General features: G+C 45.8%; 1 protein-coding gene across 1 annotated transcript in view; it reads left to right on the top strand.

Moving 5' to 3' along the window:
• Window positions 1-14,433, top strand: part of BSG (basigin (Ok blood group)) — a 93,876-nt gene that overhangs the window by 60,573 nt on the left and 18,870 nt on the right. Inside the window, exons 5-8 of the mRNA XM_069647911.1 lie at window positions 1-137; window positions 2,407-2,683; window positions 4,414-4,438; window positions 4,521-4,588. Of these exons, the coding sequence (XP_069504012.1) occupies window positions 1-137; window positions 2,407-2,683; window positions 4,414-4,438; window positions 4,521-4,587 (506 nt within the window). The 3' untranslated portion in view covers window position 4,588. The remainder of the gene's footprint in view (window positions 138-2,406; window positions 2,684-4,413; window positions 4,439-4,520; window positions 4,589-14,433) is intronic.

Here is a 14,433-nt window from a genome sequence, read left to right as displayed (position 1 = left end):
TTTCGCCACACGTTGTTGCATACAAGCCAAGTGAGCACGGCAATGAGGGCGATGTTGGTGTTATGACTTGTAAGAGCAAATCCTACCCTCCAGTGGAGAACTGGAACTGGTACAAGGAGTCTGATGGAACCAATGAGGTTAGTCATATAAGGTGGCTGTGCGCTGTCTATTTTAATAACTTGAAGGTGGTGGTACTGTAAAACCGCATTGTAAGAGAATATCCTAGCTTTAGGTGCTTCAAGAGCCCTTTTTCGAAGACTTGATCTTTAAGACAAATACCTGTACGTTACCTGCTTTTGATTTTCTCTTTTTCGTTTTAATGTGCGATTGCCAGCCTTTCAAAGAAAGGATTAATCCAGAAGTGGCTCCTGTAGCAACAATCTGCCCCTTTGGTGCAAATCAATGTGTTTTTTAATCTTTGAGCATGCAATGAGAGGTTGAGGTTATAGTGGGATATTGATTTAGCAGAATGTGGACACTTTATAGTCGTGAGTGGATCACTCATGGTGGCTCCAGGATCCGGAGCCTGGAAGTGTGGCACATGTCAGAAGACCATGCACTTGCAAGTGGTCTGTATTGTGAATAATGGTTAGTTGCAGCATTGTGGGTTTCAGTGTGTGTGCTGGGTTGTCTGGGGTACGATGCCACCGCTGCCTCTAGGTTGTTAGAATATGGGTTTGATTTAGCTTTTCGTTTTAGGTCTGTTCTAAAATGCAAAGTTATATTCCCATGCGCCTTCATCTAATTGTACCATACACTTTATAGTTGAACAATGGACCACAAATTGCCAAAACATCAAGTGTCATGCTGTGGCTTTTGAATTTCTATTCATCCCTATTGAGAACATCACAGGCGATATTGCTGGGATGCAAGAATAAAAAGGAGAAGCTATTTCACTTACCAACTATGAAACCTCCAAAAGCACAGGTGCTACTGTTGGTTTATGCCAGCGCAATTACTGAACTAAAGGCCTCCAGGAAAGGTAGAAGCGTAAGATGCTGTGTTAACAACTGGGACTCCCTGGCAAACTGTACACTTAAGAGCCAAACTGGTCTTGTTTAAAAAAAAAAAAAAAAAAAAATAGGAAGGGTCCCCTGCATGACATTAATAGCTCCCTAAACGTGCAACATTTTGTTTTCGAGGCATTGTTCTTCGATGTTCTGTGCCAACCGAGTTCTGCGTTAGCGCAGTGGCTGGTGAGCCTATACTTTTCTGTTTCTGCCTGCTCCTGTTCATTGGGGACAGAGGAACGCGTCCAATAAACGTTCCACATTGGCTTTTTCAGAAAAGAGTATACTTTATTCCTTTTTTTTTTTTTGTGAGAATTAGCAGGACAAATTTACAAGTACTGATTATATAGAATGAGGTTCCTCTAGTGGGTTTGACTTCCAAGTTAAGCTAGAGTCGACCACCTTTCTTGGTACACATACCAGAGTCACTGGTGATGAACCAGGAAAAGGTCTGATCACCCCGTTTCCTGGGTTGTCTTTGCCTCCAGTACAGTGAAATATTTTTCAGACCATACATTTATCCCATTTTCATTAACCTCCTGTCCGTAAGTGCACAGGTAGGCCAAGCTGTGCAAGCAAACTTCTGTTGCCGGTGCACACACATTGTGAGCAATATGAGGCTGTAGTTTAGTATTGGGGTCTCTGAACCTCCACCCCCTCCCTCCACCGCCCCTCCGCACCAAGAGCAAGTCAATTTGTAATCTTCACAGGGATTGCTTTCTGCATTTCTGCCACATTGGTACTGCTGCTGGCAGCAGTATTGAATATGGGGGTTACCGATCTTGAGAGAAATGTTACTAACCCTTGTGCCTCAGCTCTGAACTATCAAATGCCCAGGTGATACATCGGGGCCAGCGACAAAAGGGCTATATGGTACAATGCAGTTTCCAGACTTTGCGATTTGAAGGGCAGGAGGGAGTGGATGATTTGGGCATGTATGTCGCACACTGCAGTAAAAAGATGGTGACTCTGAAGAATGCTTGCTAGTTGCTCTTATGGGTGTCCCATGATTTCTTGCCTTCCTGTTGGGTTGGTGCTAGTTTCAACTTCCTTTGCATTGATGAGCGGCATTGTGCTTTAGTTGTGTTCGTATCCATTAGAAGGGTGCATCTTTGAAGGTTTACCTTGTATGCTCCCTTTAATTTACACACGAGTTGTCTATTAATGTAATTTGTAGGTTGCTCTTCTGCTGTGTTTCCCAGTCTGGAAGCCTGCACTAATGAATATGAAGGTACAACCTGTGTCTCCTGCTTCACTATTCATGCATTCAATGCAATACAGAATCTGTGTGCTGTTTCTGAATACATGTTGCCTCTATCCTTGATGGTGCACTCTTGAAAAGTTGTACATTGGAATGTTGTTCTGTAGTAACTTCTTGTTTTAATGTTCCTTTCAGCCTATCCTGAATGGCACCGGAGACCACTTTCTCATAAATTCCAATGGCACGAAGACAGAGCTACGCATCGCCAGCCTGAACATGGAGACTGACCAAGGCACTTATATATGTAATGGCACTAACTCTTTTGGCAGTGGTGGTGCCACAGTCTCCCTGCGTGTGCGCAGCCGCTTTGCTGCTCTCTGGCCATTTCTGGGAATTGTTGCTGAGGTTTTGGTCTTGGTCACCATTATCTTCATCTATGAGAAGAGACGAAAGCCAGATGAGATTCCAGATGGTGAGTAATCTGATCGTAAGTTTAGCTCCTGGTAGGGTTTCTGAGATGCATGTGTGGGTCACTAGATCAATGGTGAATATGCTGATGGCCTGTGTCAGCGATGTTGCTTGGCATGCGTCTTGGTTTTCTCGGGTTCTATCTAGCCTATGAGTGAATATCCAGGATAACCTCTCCATGCCTCCCTCAATAGAGTTAGTGTGCTCCTTTGCCCACCTTTACTATACAACAAAGTTTTTTTAATGTAGGATAAGAGCATGGTAATGTGTTACATGATGAAGTGATCCAATTGGGTATCATTTCTGATTGGAAACCTCTTGTTAATGCAAGTACTACCCGCTTATGAAAGATCACATTAGACTATGGAGTCGGGCTGCCAGTTAACATAAGTTGGAGATCGGGGCTTCTAGGTTGGAGTAGTGAGAACCTGAGGTTGCATGTGCTCTGCCTCATGGGGGAGCAGCTGGTTTACTTAAAAGGTGCAGCCTCTTAATTTGTCTTTGAATTGGGACACAGTGCTGTTGTACTTCTAAAGACTAGATGAGACCCAACCCTTAATTCTCATAACCCCTTAATGGCATTTGTCAAACAGACGCTGCGGTCGAACGGCTCTCCAGCTTCATTTAAACTCCTGCAACAGTGACGTATTATAGAATTAAAGCCCGGGTTATTACCTGCATTTCTCACGCAAGTGTCCAAGGATTGTATACTCTGCCACAGCAACATAAGCCTTGAGAAAGAGCAGCGCTTGAACGTGTCGGCTGGTCCAAAAGTTGCTTTGCTCTCTTTGAACTCCCTTAACTATTTAATTCAATATCGAGGGTGAAGTTGTGCAGTGTGGTTGTATCATTGTAATTGAATTGTCTTGTGGAACCATAAGCAGAGGCTCCACGCCCAGACACAACCACCCTCAGCACATGCACGTTAGTCTTACAGCACATGGAACTTCAGTTACAAGCGCTGGGTTTCCAGTTCTTTTCTGCTTCCAGTTGGTTTCTTTACATACAACAAGGAAGCTCTGTGGACACCTGGGGAAATTGCATGACTGAGCGTAAACTGTACTGCACCATGTGGGTGGGGATTGGCTCAGAAGTGGGTATGTGACCAAAGTCTTGCCCAGCACATACCATGAAGTGCTGCAGCGAGTGAGTTAAAGCTGAACGGCAGAAATATAGCCACCAGAACATGGAGTGAGACAAAACTGCAGTAAGACCAGTGGGAGGGAATGGCATGTTGAGTGATTAGAAGAAAATTATGTTAGCAGCAAAACGAGTTCCTGCGCTGTGGGTTCACTCTTTTCTATGGTTCTTGGTTTTCTATCTGCTGAGTTTTAAGTGGCATGGAGGTAATGCATAATGAATTGTCGGCCACCTGGGATGAAAGTTGCTAGAATTCTGACCAATGCTTAGCTTAGTTGCTGGAGCACTATAAGGCAGTGTTGTGACGGATGTTGAACATGGTGGGCAGGCATGGATATTAAAACATTCAAATAAATAATGGCTGTGCACACACATAGCTGAAGGATCTGTTTTGGACGGTTACCTCCATCTGGGATGTTGGTTTGAGTGCTGCACCAGGTAGTTTCTGTGTTTAGACCTGGTGGGGTGGAAGCATTCACTTGGTTTATATGGATGGAGTGAGGAAAGGGTTAGCTGGCCTTGCTGAAGAAATGGTATCATCTTGAAGCTATTGTTGACATTTCACTTTGCTCTTTTCTATGTGGGGCACTGAAGAAGATGATGGGGGAGCTGCACCACTGTGAGTATAGGAACTGCTATCAATACTTTCTTGGCTATCTGTGGCTATCTGTAGCCTAACCCAACTCTGCATTTTCTTGCAGGAAGAGCAACGCTGGTACAGACCACAAGGAGGAGAATGTTCGCCAGAGAAACTCTACTGAGCACTAAGGTATGTGCATCTACACATGGAGCCCTGTGAAGTGGTACAGCTGCAGGTGGGGCAGAAGTAGACTAGACTCTGAATTGTAATCTTAATGAGAGAGCTTGATATCCCACTCCTACCCTGGTCATTTCAAACCAGTGCTTATTGAGCTTGTTCAGTTGGGAGGAGTGCCTCTCGTCTGTCTATTGGTGTGTAAAATAGATGGTCCAAATTCTTCCTTATTTAACATAAACCTTGGTGTCATTCCAGTGGGAAGTACTCTACGGGAATAAACGTCCTCTGGGTTGCATATGCTTTTTGGGGGAGTGGGGGGTTGGTGCCCTTATGGCCCTTATTGGAGCTTCTTTCAAAAAGGCACCACACCTAGAAATGCCATGTTCTGCTCTGCCAAACGCATTCACACCTGTAGCAATTGCTCAATGCTGGGATCTCAAATACAAATACTTTCAAAAAGGGTCTATTTCACTCTTGCAGGGCTTTTAATTTGTACATATGACTGGGAACCAGGGTATCATGCCCTGCCCATTTCTAGTAACTGCCATGTTTGACCAGCCTTTGAGGCAATGTTTGTCGAACACTCTCACAAGGCCCCCTTGAAAATGTTAGGGTAGCTAGGTTCTAAGTGTTTGCCAATTTTGTCTTGCATGTGTATCGTGTCTCCTTTCCATTCTGCCAGTATTTATCACCTCAAATGTTACCCATTTTCTTTCCAGAGGGACTCTTATATTCTATCCAAATCTACCTCTACAAACTAGATTAGCCTCTGTACCCACAGCACCCCAGACGAAGTGCACATGGAACAATCACTCCATAGTTTCCAAAAACACCTTTTGTACAATATAATCTTACTAACTATCCAGGTGATAGTTGCAGAAGTAGTGTATCCCTTTAGTCAAGCAAATAATGGCTATATTCAAGCAGAATCAGAAATATCCATTATATATTTATTTTTGGTTCGGCCTCGTAGTGTTTCCAAGTAAACTATCAGTCACCATTTGATGTACTACAAAATTTAATGGAAGACCCTTTAAAAAAAGCACATTTGGTGTGTAAATTCTTGAAAAACCTGAAGACCCGAGTTTGTAACTTTATGGAGGTGGCAAAGGTAGTAATTTGAGATGTGATATCCGTTTGTAGGTGCTGAATGCATTTCTGGTTGAAGCTTGCATACATTCCATTCGGGGATGAGCGTTTCTAGCTGCAAATTCCCGGCTTAACAGTCACTCTTCTATTCACATGAATGGGACTTATCAATGCTTAATTTTGTTAGTTAAGCCCTAATTATCAGGCGGCATTGGGTAGTGTACTTGCACATTGTGTTGAGTGGGTTATTACCCATGTAGCTGTTTTTATGTAGTTAATCCTTGCTTGATAAAGGAGCGATTGTTTGGTGGCGGCACACTTGGATTTAGAGTAACTTGTCTCTTGCGCTTGGGTTTTTCCCTCTACATTGTTTTAATGGCTGATCAAATGGCAGTGTTGCAACTTCTACTTTGTTTCCAATAGATGCTTTCAAATGGTCTGGGTTAAATACTGCCGCCTTGCTTTTTTATGTTCGGGTTCTGCTAATCTAGAATAGCAAAGTGACTTTTACTGTCCTGAAGTGCTTTGGACAATTCTGCTGAAGAAGCAATATTTAGATTACTACAGAGGTGACGTGAAAGAAATTGTCTTGATGAGTAAAGGGATTTGTGTAGTTTCATACTATTTTAGCATAGTGGACACCTACCCCCTTATACAAGAAAAATGCCCTCGACCTGGATATGGGAATGGTGAGACTAAACTGTGCTTTAGTGTATTTCCTTTGCCAAGAAACTTGGCATCAAATCTTTAGTGTTTGCCAGAGCTTTCTTGAATTTTTAGTCCGTTTGTAGTGGGTCTTTTAGTACAAGCCAGTAGAGTAAAATAACCTATGTACAGAACCAAAGGAAATACTGGAATTCACGCAGCCAATTTGACCCAGGGTATGTATCGAAGGAAGGGCATGTATTCCGGATTAACAAGCATATGAAAATTACAGGCTATTTCTTTCCAAGAAATCTTGCTCAATCCGTTGATCAACCTTATTTATAAATGGTTGTAATGTTAGGATGCAGAGAGCAGCCTTTTTTTTTTAAATGCAATATTTATCTAGACTATAGATTTTCCCATGAGGATGATCTCCCTCAAGGAAACCTTTAAATCGCCCCTGCTGGGGGCATACCAATGTCTGTCTGGCAGGAAAACGTGGTTGGTGGGGGGAGTGAAGGTTGGAATGCGGGGGTGGGGGTTGGAGGGTGGAAAGTGGGGGGGGGGGATTCTGTGGTTTGTGCAATTACTGAAACTGGAGGTTCTGACCTTCCTTGCTGTTAAAAACTTTTCTCTTCCTCTTAATGTAGTATTACGACAGTCTCCTTTATTGGAGGTAGACTTGAATGTCCAAAAGCTTCTTAGGCACAACTCTTCTATTAAATTGGGGCAAATGCATGGGATTTCCCCATGTCAATGTCATATAGAGTATTGATAAGTGGCACATGAACACTGGATGGCTAATTCTGTGGAAAGAATTTGCAGTGTTAACACCTAGTTAACTGGACAAAGGAATATTTATTTCCTCACACTTGTTACTGTGCCTGAGAACATTTGGTTGCTGCTCTACTAGAAAACAACACCGGTTTAAGGTCTCTTGTTGGAATGTTACTGTAATGTACGAACCTGATCCTACCAAACTAGAACCTCTGCCCCTTGTTGGGAATATTACTTTGTACTTTTGTCTCGTGGGGGTCAGCAGTGTGTCCATACGTGGGTGCTGGATACATTTGCCGCAATGGAAGTTCTTTGGTTATAACCACCCTGGTGAATGTGTGAACAATTTGCCTAGTTTAACATTATATGAAGTCACAATCTACCTATTTGTCTTCCATGTCATTGCCCCCTGGGTGCCTCCTTTCATGTATCGCTTAGAAAAAATAAACAGAAGTTTTTTTTTTTGTTTTATTTCTTCTCCCCCCTTTTCCCTTTAGCAATAAGGGTACACTAGGTAGAGAGCAGGACAAGATGAAACAAAATAAAATTGTGGATATCTGTAAGAACCTAGATTTCCAAGTTACGAGACACTCATATTTTGCCAGAGATTACTTTTGCTCTGCTGGGCTCTGTTTGGGAGGTTCCCCTCTTCCCCCCCAAATATTGTAGCCGCCTACGGTAGGCTGACCACCTCCACTGATGCTATCCCTCTATGGGTGCTAAAGGAGGGGATAGTTCAGACCACTCCTCGTTGTACAAGTGGCTAAGGTTAATGATTTATTGCAAACTGCTGTCATCCCTGCTTCTCGCAAGCATGCTTTGGAGATCAGGTTCCCCCCACCCCCCTTTTTGAAAAAACCCTCTCGATTCCTCAGTGCTTGCTATTTTTCGGCCCATCTCTTTACTTACGTTTTTGAAATTGCTGGAATCTCTGGCCTTTCCTCTTTATTGCTACTTTTCTGGAGAAATCCTTTTTTCCACACAGTCTGGATTTCAGTCAGACAGGAAATGGCATGGTGAGGGTCCTGGTCTCGGTGGTGGATGACCTGGCCTGATTGTGTAATCAAAGCGGCACAAGGGCAGCGAAATTCATGCACCCGTCCCCTTTACTCCTCCATGTGGGTGTCCCCCAACACAGGGACGGTACCGGAACCTTTTGCAGGGAAAAATTGAGCTTCCCTAGTATAGGGTGCGTGGCCTTGGGGAAAACCTTGCAGAGACCCTGCCCTTCGGTGTGTCAGTCCCTTTTTCCACAAGGATGTCGGACCTGGCAGCCAATGCAGAGACTTTGTTTTATTATCCGCTTGCTCCCTGTTTTTTCATGCAATCTTTAACTTCACTTTGGTGTCTTGCCTCCCCTGGCGCATGTCTGCTACAAGAGGATTAACCAGATGTGCCTCATGCGACCACTTGTTGCAGGCCTCAGCCCCCCCCCATGCACTCTGGCTTGAGTGTTTGAGGCCCGACTTCCGCTGGGGCGCATGTTTGGCTTGAAGCACTCTGTCACAGGGTATTGAATTGTTGCGGTGAAGGGAGATCTTCCACACTTCTCCACCACACCTTTTGTCTCCATGACCTCTTGTCAAGGGAAGGTAGGCCCTCTGTTCGCAGTGACTCCTTCCCCGCGGCTTCCACTTATCAGGGTTCCTTGAATTCAGGTTCTGGCAGCCCTGAGGCCTCGAAGGCTGCCAGATCCCCAGAAGGGCAATCAAGTTCGTCCCATTTTATTCCAGGGGTTAAGGGATTGAGTGCCACCTCCAAGAGTCTTTCCTCTGCAGTGGTGCAGAGGGTGTCCAGCCTACCAGAGTTTGCTCAGAGGTCATGAGTCATGACTACCGGCCATCTGGCAGAGGGCTCAGCCCCTACCAGAAGGATCTGAGGTCGACCAACCCCCCCCCCCCCCCGGTTTCTGAGGACTGCTTCTTGGGGCGCTTCCTCTTCATAATGCTAACCCTCTTCCCCCTTAGATGAAGGGGCTCCTGAAGGACATTATGAAGGAGGGCATCCCGCAGGTGGGCCAGCCAATGCCCTCTCCTCTGGATGCTCCTCCCGTTCCAGTACTGGGGGTCTCGCCTGGTCCAGGTCCTACTGGTTGTTCTGACCGCCTTCTGTACTATCAGTGCCTCTCCCTCAACAGCTGTTAGACTGGTCTGCGGCTCTGGACCCAAGTGGGTTGGGAGCAGGGGGACTGACCTGCTTGCACCTGCATCCCAGGGCCTGGATTCCCCTTGGTCTGAAAAAAAGGGGAGGGGGGGGTGACCATGAGGACGAAAACAATAAATGCCCAGGATGATGAACCTTTGACATCTGTTAAGGCCTTTCATGACTGCCTTAAGGACCTGGTGGAGTTATTCTGCCAGAGGAAGTGCCCAAGGAGTTGGGAGTGCTAGCAGAGGTCTTGGGGAAGCACACCACGATCCGGTCTGACGTCTCTCCAGAAGGATGAGCTGCAGGTGGTGCAAACAGTCTGGGAGAAGACCAGGGCCAATGCCCAGATGAACCAGTTGGACAGCAGGTTTAGGCTGACGGGACGGGGAGGCAATCCTCACCTCACATCGGCATTCATCTATGGTGGCTGCGCCCTCCTTGTATTCTAAATCGACTTCTTCCTCCACGAGTGCTACCTACGCCTCTCCAAGGAGGACAAAGTCCTCGAGTCTTTGGGGGAAAACCCTGTTATTCCATCTCCGGACTGCATCTGTGGCAAGCCAATGATGACGCACTCTTGGCCGCGGCTAACCAAAAGCTTTGGTGGGAGCTCTGGGAATTTCTGACAGAACTCCGTTTGGGCAAGAAGGCATCCTTCAATACTAGGCTAGCTGATGCCCGGTCCATTACGCAGGACCCCATGGTGTCTTCGGTCTCCCACATCGACACTGCAGAGCACTGCTTTGGGGTAGAGATGAGAAGGACAGTGTGGATGCACGCCACTAATGGATCCTGGATCTGTCCTTTGAGGACGTGGACCTTTTTCATTCGATTGCCATCTTGACAAAACCAGGTCAGAAATCCTTCCCTCAGTCCCAGGGCAGGAACAAGTTCAATCCCAGCGCATTCTGTCTTCAAGGTATTCCAGGACCGTAGTACAGAGGCCTACTGGTTGCCCAGCGACAACTGGATTCAGCAGCAGAGGACGTCTCACGTTTTTCGGCTACAGCCACTGATGCCAAAAAGTAGTGATCTCAAGGTCTAGGATCAGTTTACCTGTGGGGGGCTGTTGGCTGTGTTCCAAGACACCTGGAAGCGCCTTTTCAGCAACTTGTGGATCCTATCCATAGTCTCCATGAGCTTGGTCTTCCTCTTACTTTGTGGCTACCACCCTCCCCTGCAGTTTTACGGGAGGGCTTTCGCTCTGGGAGATGCAGGCGATGGAACTGGTTTCTCTTGTAGACAGGGCCTCTGGGGTACTATTCCAGGATTTTTGCAGTACCCTAGAACCAGGCTGGCCTGGGGTTGTCCTGAACCTGTCATTTCTAAAAGTCTTTAAGAGCTGGAACGCTTCAAGATGATTACTCCTGCGAGTCTGTGTGCAGGGGACTGGATGTGTTTCCTGGACCTCGAAGGATGTGTACCTGCACATTTCCATCTACCAACTGCATCAGAAATTTCTGTGGTTCACGATTACGTTGTACCACTTTCCTTGTGTTTTCACAAAGTTGATGAATGCAGTGGTGGGCGTTCTATGCTGTACCCTTATTTGGATGACTGGCTAGTGAGGGCGGTGACCACCCCAAGGGGTGGTGCACTCCTGCCAAGGATTGGTGGATATCCTTCATCAGCTGGGTTTCGGAAGTTGGTTGTGCCTAATCTCAGGAACTGGTCTTCCTAGGGGTGCATTAGAATACGACTGTTCAGCAGGTGTTTCCTATAACGAGAGGTTTCTGGCCCTCGGCAAGGCGTTTGGGCACTTTCTGGCCAACACTACCTCCTTGGCATGGTGGTTCCAGCACATTCTGGGCCTGATGGACTCTGCTCAATGTACAGCATGCTATCCTCAAGATAATACGCCTCCACCTGGCAGCCAGTTGGGATGAGGACAGGGTCTCAGACAGGATCCCAATACTACCCCCCTCCTACTGCCTGATCTTTGCTGGTTGCTGATGCTTGAGCTCAGAGCAGTGGGCCTGGCCCTCAAGGCTTTTTGCCTCCTCTGGGACAAGTCGGTTCTGGTCAATTTTGACCATTCTACTATGGTTTACCTGAACAAGCAACGTGGCACCCATTCTCCCCCTAAACCTCCCTCCTCCATATGCATCCGTTATTGCACCCAATAATTTTTTTACCCTTTTCTGTGCTGCCTAAATGCAGGTTATTGGGGTAGGGGGGGAGAGGGGTGGGGTTTAATGTGGTGTATCACAAGTCACCAGGAGACCAGCCATAAAACAATGTGATTATAGCACACTGCTTTAACCAAGTGTATGATCATCAAAGTTTTATTGCACAGGACAAACTCCATTGTGTTCTCAAAGCCTGTAATGTTTTTATACATAATAAGATATTTTAAAAGCAACAGTGTCATTGAGGGTGAAAAATCAGTGGTGTACCAGGTCTCCCATCCATGCAGTAACCAGCCCCCTCAGTATTATAAACAAAAGGGGTGCCTGATTACAGTCCCTGGTCCTCCAGGCATCATATAATAATCAACAAAAATGGACCAATGGAACAGGGAAAAGCCTCTCAATACATTATCTCTTCATAAATACCAATAAATGTTCAATTGTCAATATCTAAACTTTTATTTGCATATCAAAAATTCATATAAAATACTAACACAAACATTTGGACAAACAAATATCTATAGGTTTCACTCAAACTGATTCACTCCTACAATTTCATTCTACTTTTAACTTTTTTACCAAATCCTTGGCATATATATCTTTGGCCTCCTGCATGGACTGCCTCTAATTCTATTTATACAGTGAACAAAAGTCCTCTATCCAATCCTCTGATGGTTCAGTCTGTGTGTTCCTAATCACACCGACGTACGTCTACACATCTTTCGGTTTTCTTTTTGGGACGTCAACATTCGTCGCCCCTTAGTTCTTGCAACCTTCTTCAGGACAAATTTTAGGGCTTTTCCTTATTCCCGTAAACATAAAGTAGGGTGAGTATCACCACTCAAATTAATTATCTCAGTGTGCAAATTTATTGCAGACCATTCAGACTCTTTCTTCAAGAGGTTCTTCACAACACAATTCACGGGGAACTGTTAGTCCCAAATAACTCATCCGTCTCTGATCATATTTTACATAGAATCTTTTCTTAATTACTGCAGCTCCAATATTCATCCGTGGAGATAATTACTATGCTGGATCTTGTTGGTCAAGACGGCACTCAGATGGGTTCTTGAACAACAAGATCCAGCATAAGAATTAGTTGGAGTTGTGCAGTGTACAAGAGACCGACCATAAAAAGACTAGGAGCATGGTACAGAACATTTTGGCGTGGCCAGTTAGGTGCACGCTGTTATGGTGTGACAGTTTTGCAGCAGGTTCTGTTTGGGTGCACCCAGTTAAACGTAGCCAGTTGGGGCAGGGCCCACTCGGCGCAAGGATGTTTTGGTGTGAGGGGTCGTAATTGGCGCGGCATGAACCTGCAGGCACATTGCATTTTGTACCGTTTGGCGCAAGGATGTTTTGGTGCAAAGGTAGCAATTGCCATGAACCTGTAGGCATTTTGTAATATAGATTTAACTTGCACCAGTTTATAAACTGCACGTACACACGCTTGCATCAAACACACACCTTGCATGTACACCCTCTCAGATGACATGCACATCCTCACTCTACACATTCCCCTTGCACTGTATTCTAGTATTCAAAAAGAGTACTACACCATCTCTGGGCAACATTATTCCTTATTTCAAATTATCGAATGCGTGGACGGACCGACGCAGGCGCTTCCCCATCCAAAAGGAGGTTGTGCACCTACCCCACCATACACGCAGCCCTCACAACTCCTCCCACCGCCCCGTCTGCCAACAAAATCTAGAAGCACACTGCTCCTCTCCCTGCCTCTCACCCCGACTCTTCCCAGCAAAGCCTTCCCACTCAGTTCAGCCACTCCCAGCGCAGACAACCGAACCCTCATCAACTCCCCGCACGCAAAAAATGTCCCACCGTCTCAGGCACCCCACACACCGCATAGTCCCTAGACTCACGCTTCCCCACTCGAAACAGACTGTCATTCAGCCCCACATGCCCTATCCTCAACCAGTTTAGCATCACCTCCTCCCTCCTCCTCATTCCAGTTTCCCTGCATCCACCGTCAGACACTTTCTCACGAACACCAAACATCCACCTGCCCTTCACCCCACTCTCCCACCTCTCATCCATAACCCGCTTCACCACCACAGCCTTCACCTCATCCACACTCAAAGGTATCCTCACATCAACCACTCCTCTCCTCATACCCGCACCCGCCGCCAAATCCACCAACTCATTACCCAAAATGCCACTGACTGGGGACCCACGCCAACTCCAGATCCACACCCCCCCCCCCCCACGCGCACACCGATCAATCTTCCTCCTGATGTCCAAAATCACATCCTTCCTATCACCACCCCCTGCCACAATCGCCTGCAACCCACTCGATGAATCCGAAAACACCACCACCTTCTCAAACCCCAACTCGCACACCCTATGAAACCAGAAAAAAATGAAATAAAAAAATTATTCATTCTGACGCTGCTATCAGAGAACCCTGCACCTAACCATTATGCTATAATGTTATTGTTTGGATTTTTCACAGGTTTCATACCTAGCCTGTTATCATTGAACTTATTATTGTCTAAATGCTTAGTGGTTAAATGCTGGGCCTTGAACTCTTGGCAGACCAGGGTTCAAGGCTGTATGTTTGTTATTTAACGTATTTAATTAAAAGAAAATCAACACGCGTGAGGTGGCGAAGTTTGCAGTGCAGTCCTGTGATTTTAGTATGAGGGCATTTAAGCATGGCTGCAATATCAGCAACGTCCAAACATACTTGTGCCAAAATAACAGCGCCAGGGTGTCTTTCTTGCCGAAAAGGGCATTAAAAAAAACTCTGGCGGAATGCCCATGCCAAATGGATGGCGCCGTAAAGGGGTGTACCTCTTGGAGAACGCTGCTTAACCAAAGTGTGTGCTCAATGGAAAATCATTCAATCTCACTACACATTTCCTAAAAATACTGATTTATCAAAGTTTTAAATATCCCACTGCATCTGCTTTTTTCCTTTTTTAACCATGATACTGTCAGTCAGGTTTTGCACTTTTTTTTTTGCCTTTAGCCGAATTGCAGGGCAAGTAAATCGGTGTATTTGCCCACGATGTGGCAGAGTTTGCAATGCTGTGCACAGGTGCACTT

This window comes from Ambystoma mexicanum, chromosome 1p, assembly GCF_040938575.1.
Source record: "Ambystoma mexicanum isolate Mex_15411 chromosome 1p, UKY_AmexF1_1, whole genome shotgun sequence".
NCBI lineage: Eukaryota > Metazoa > Chordata > Amphibia > Caudata > Ambystomatidae > Ambystoma > Ambystoma mexicanum.
This window is presented reverse-complemented; position numbering and strand designations above follow the sequence as displayed.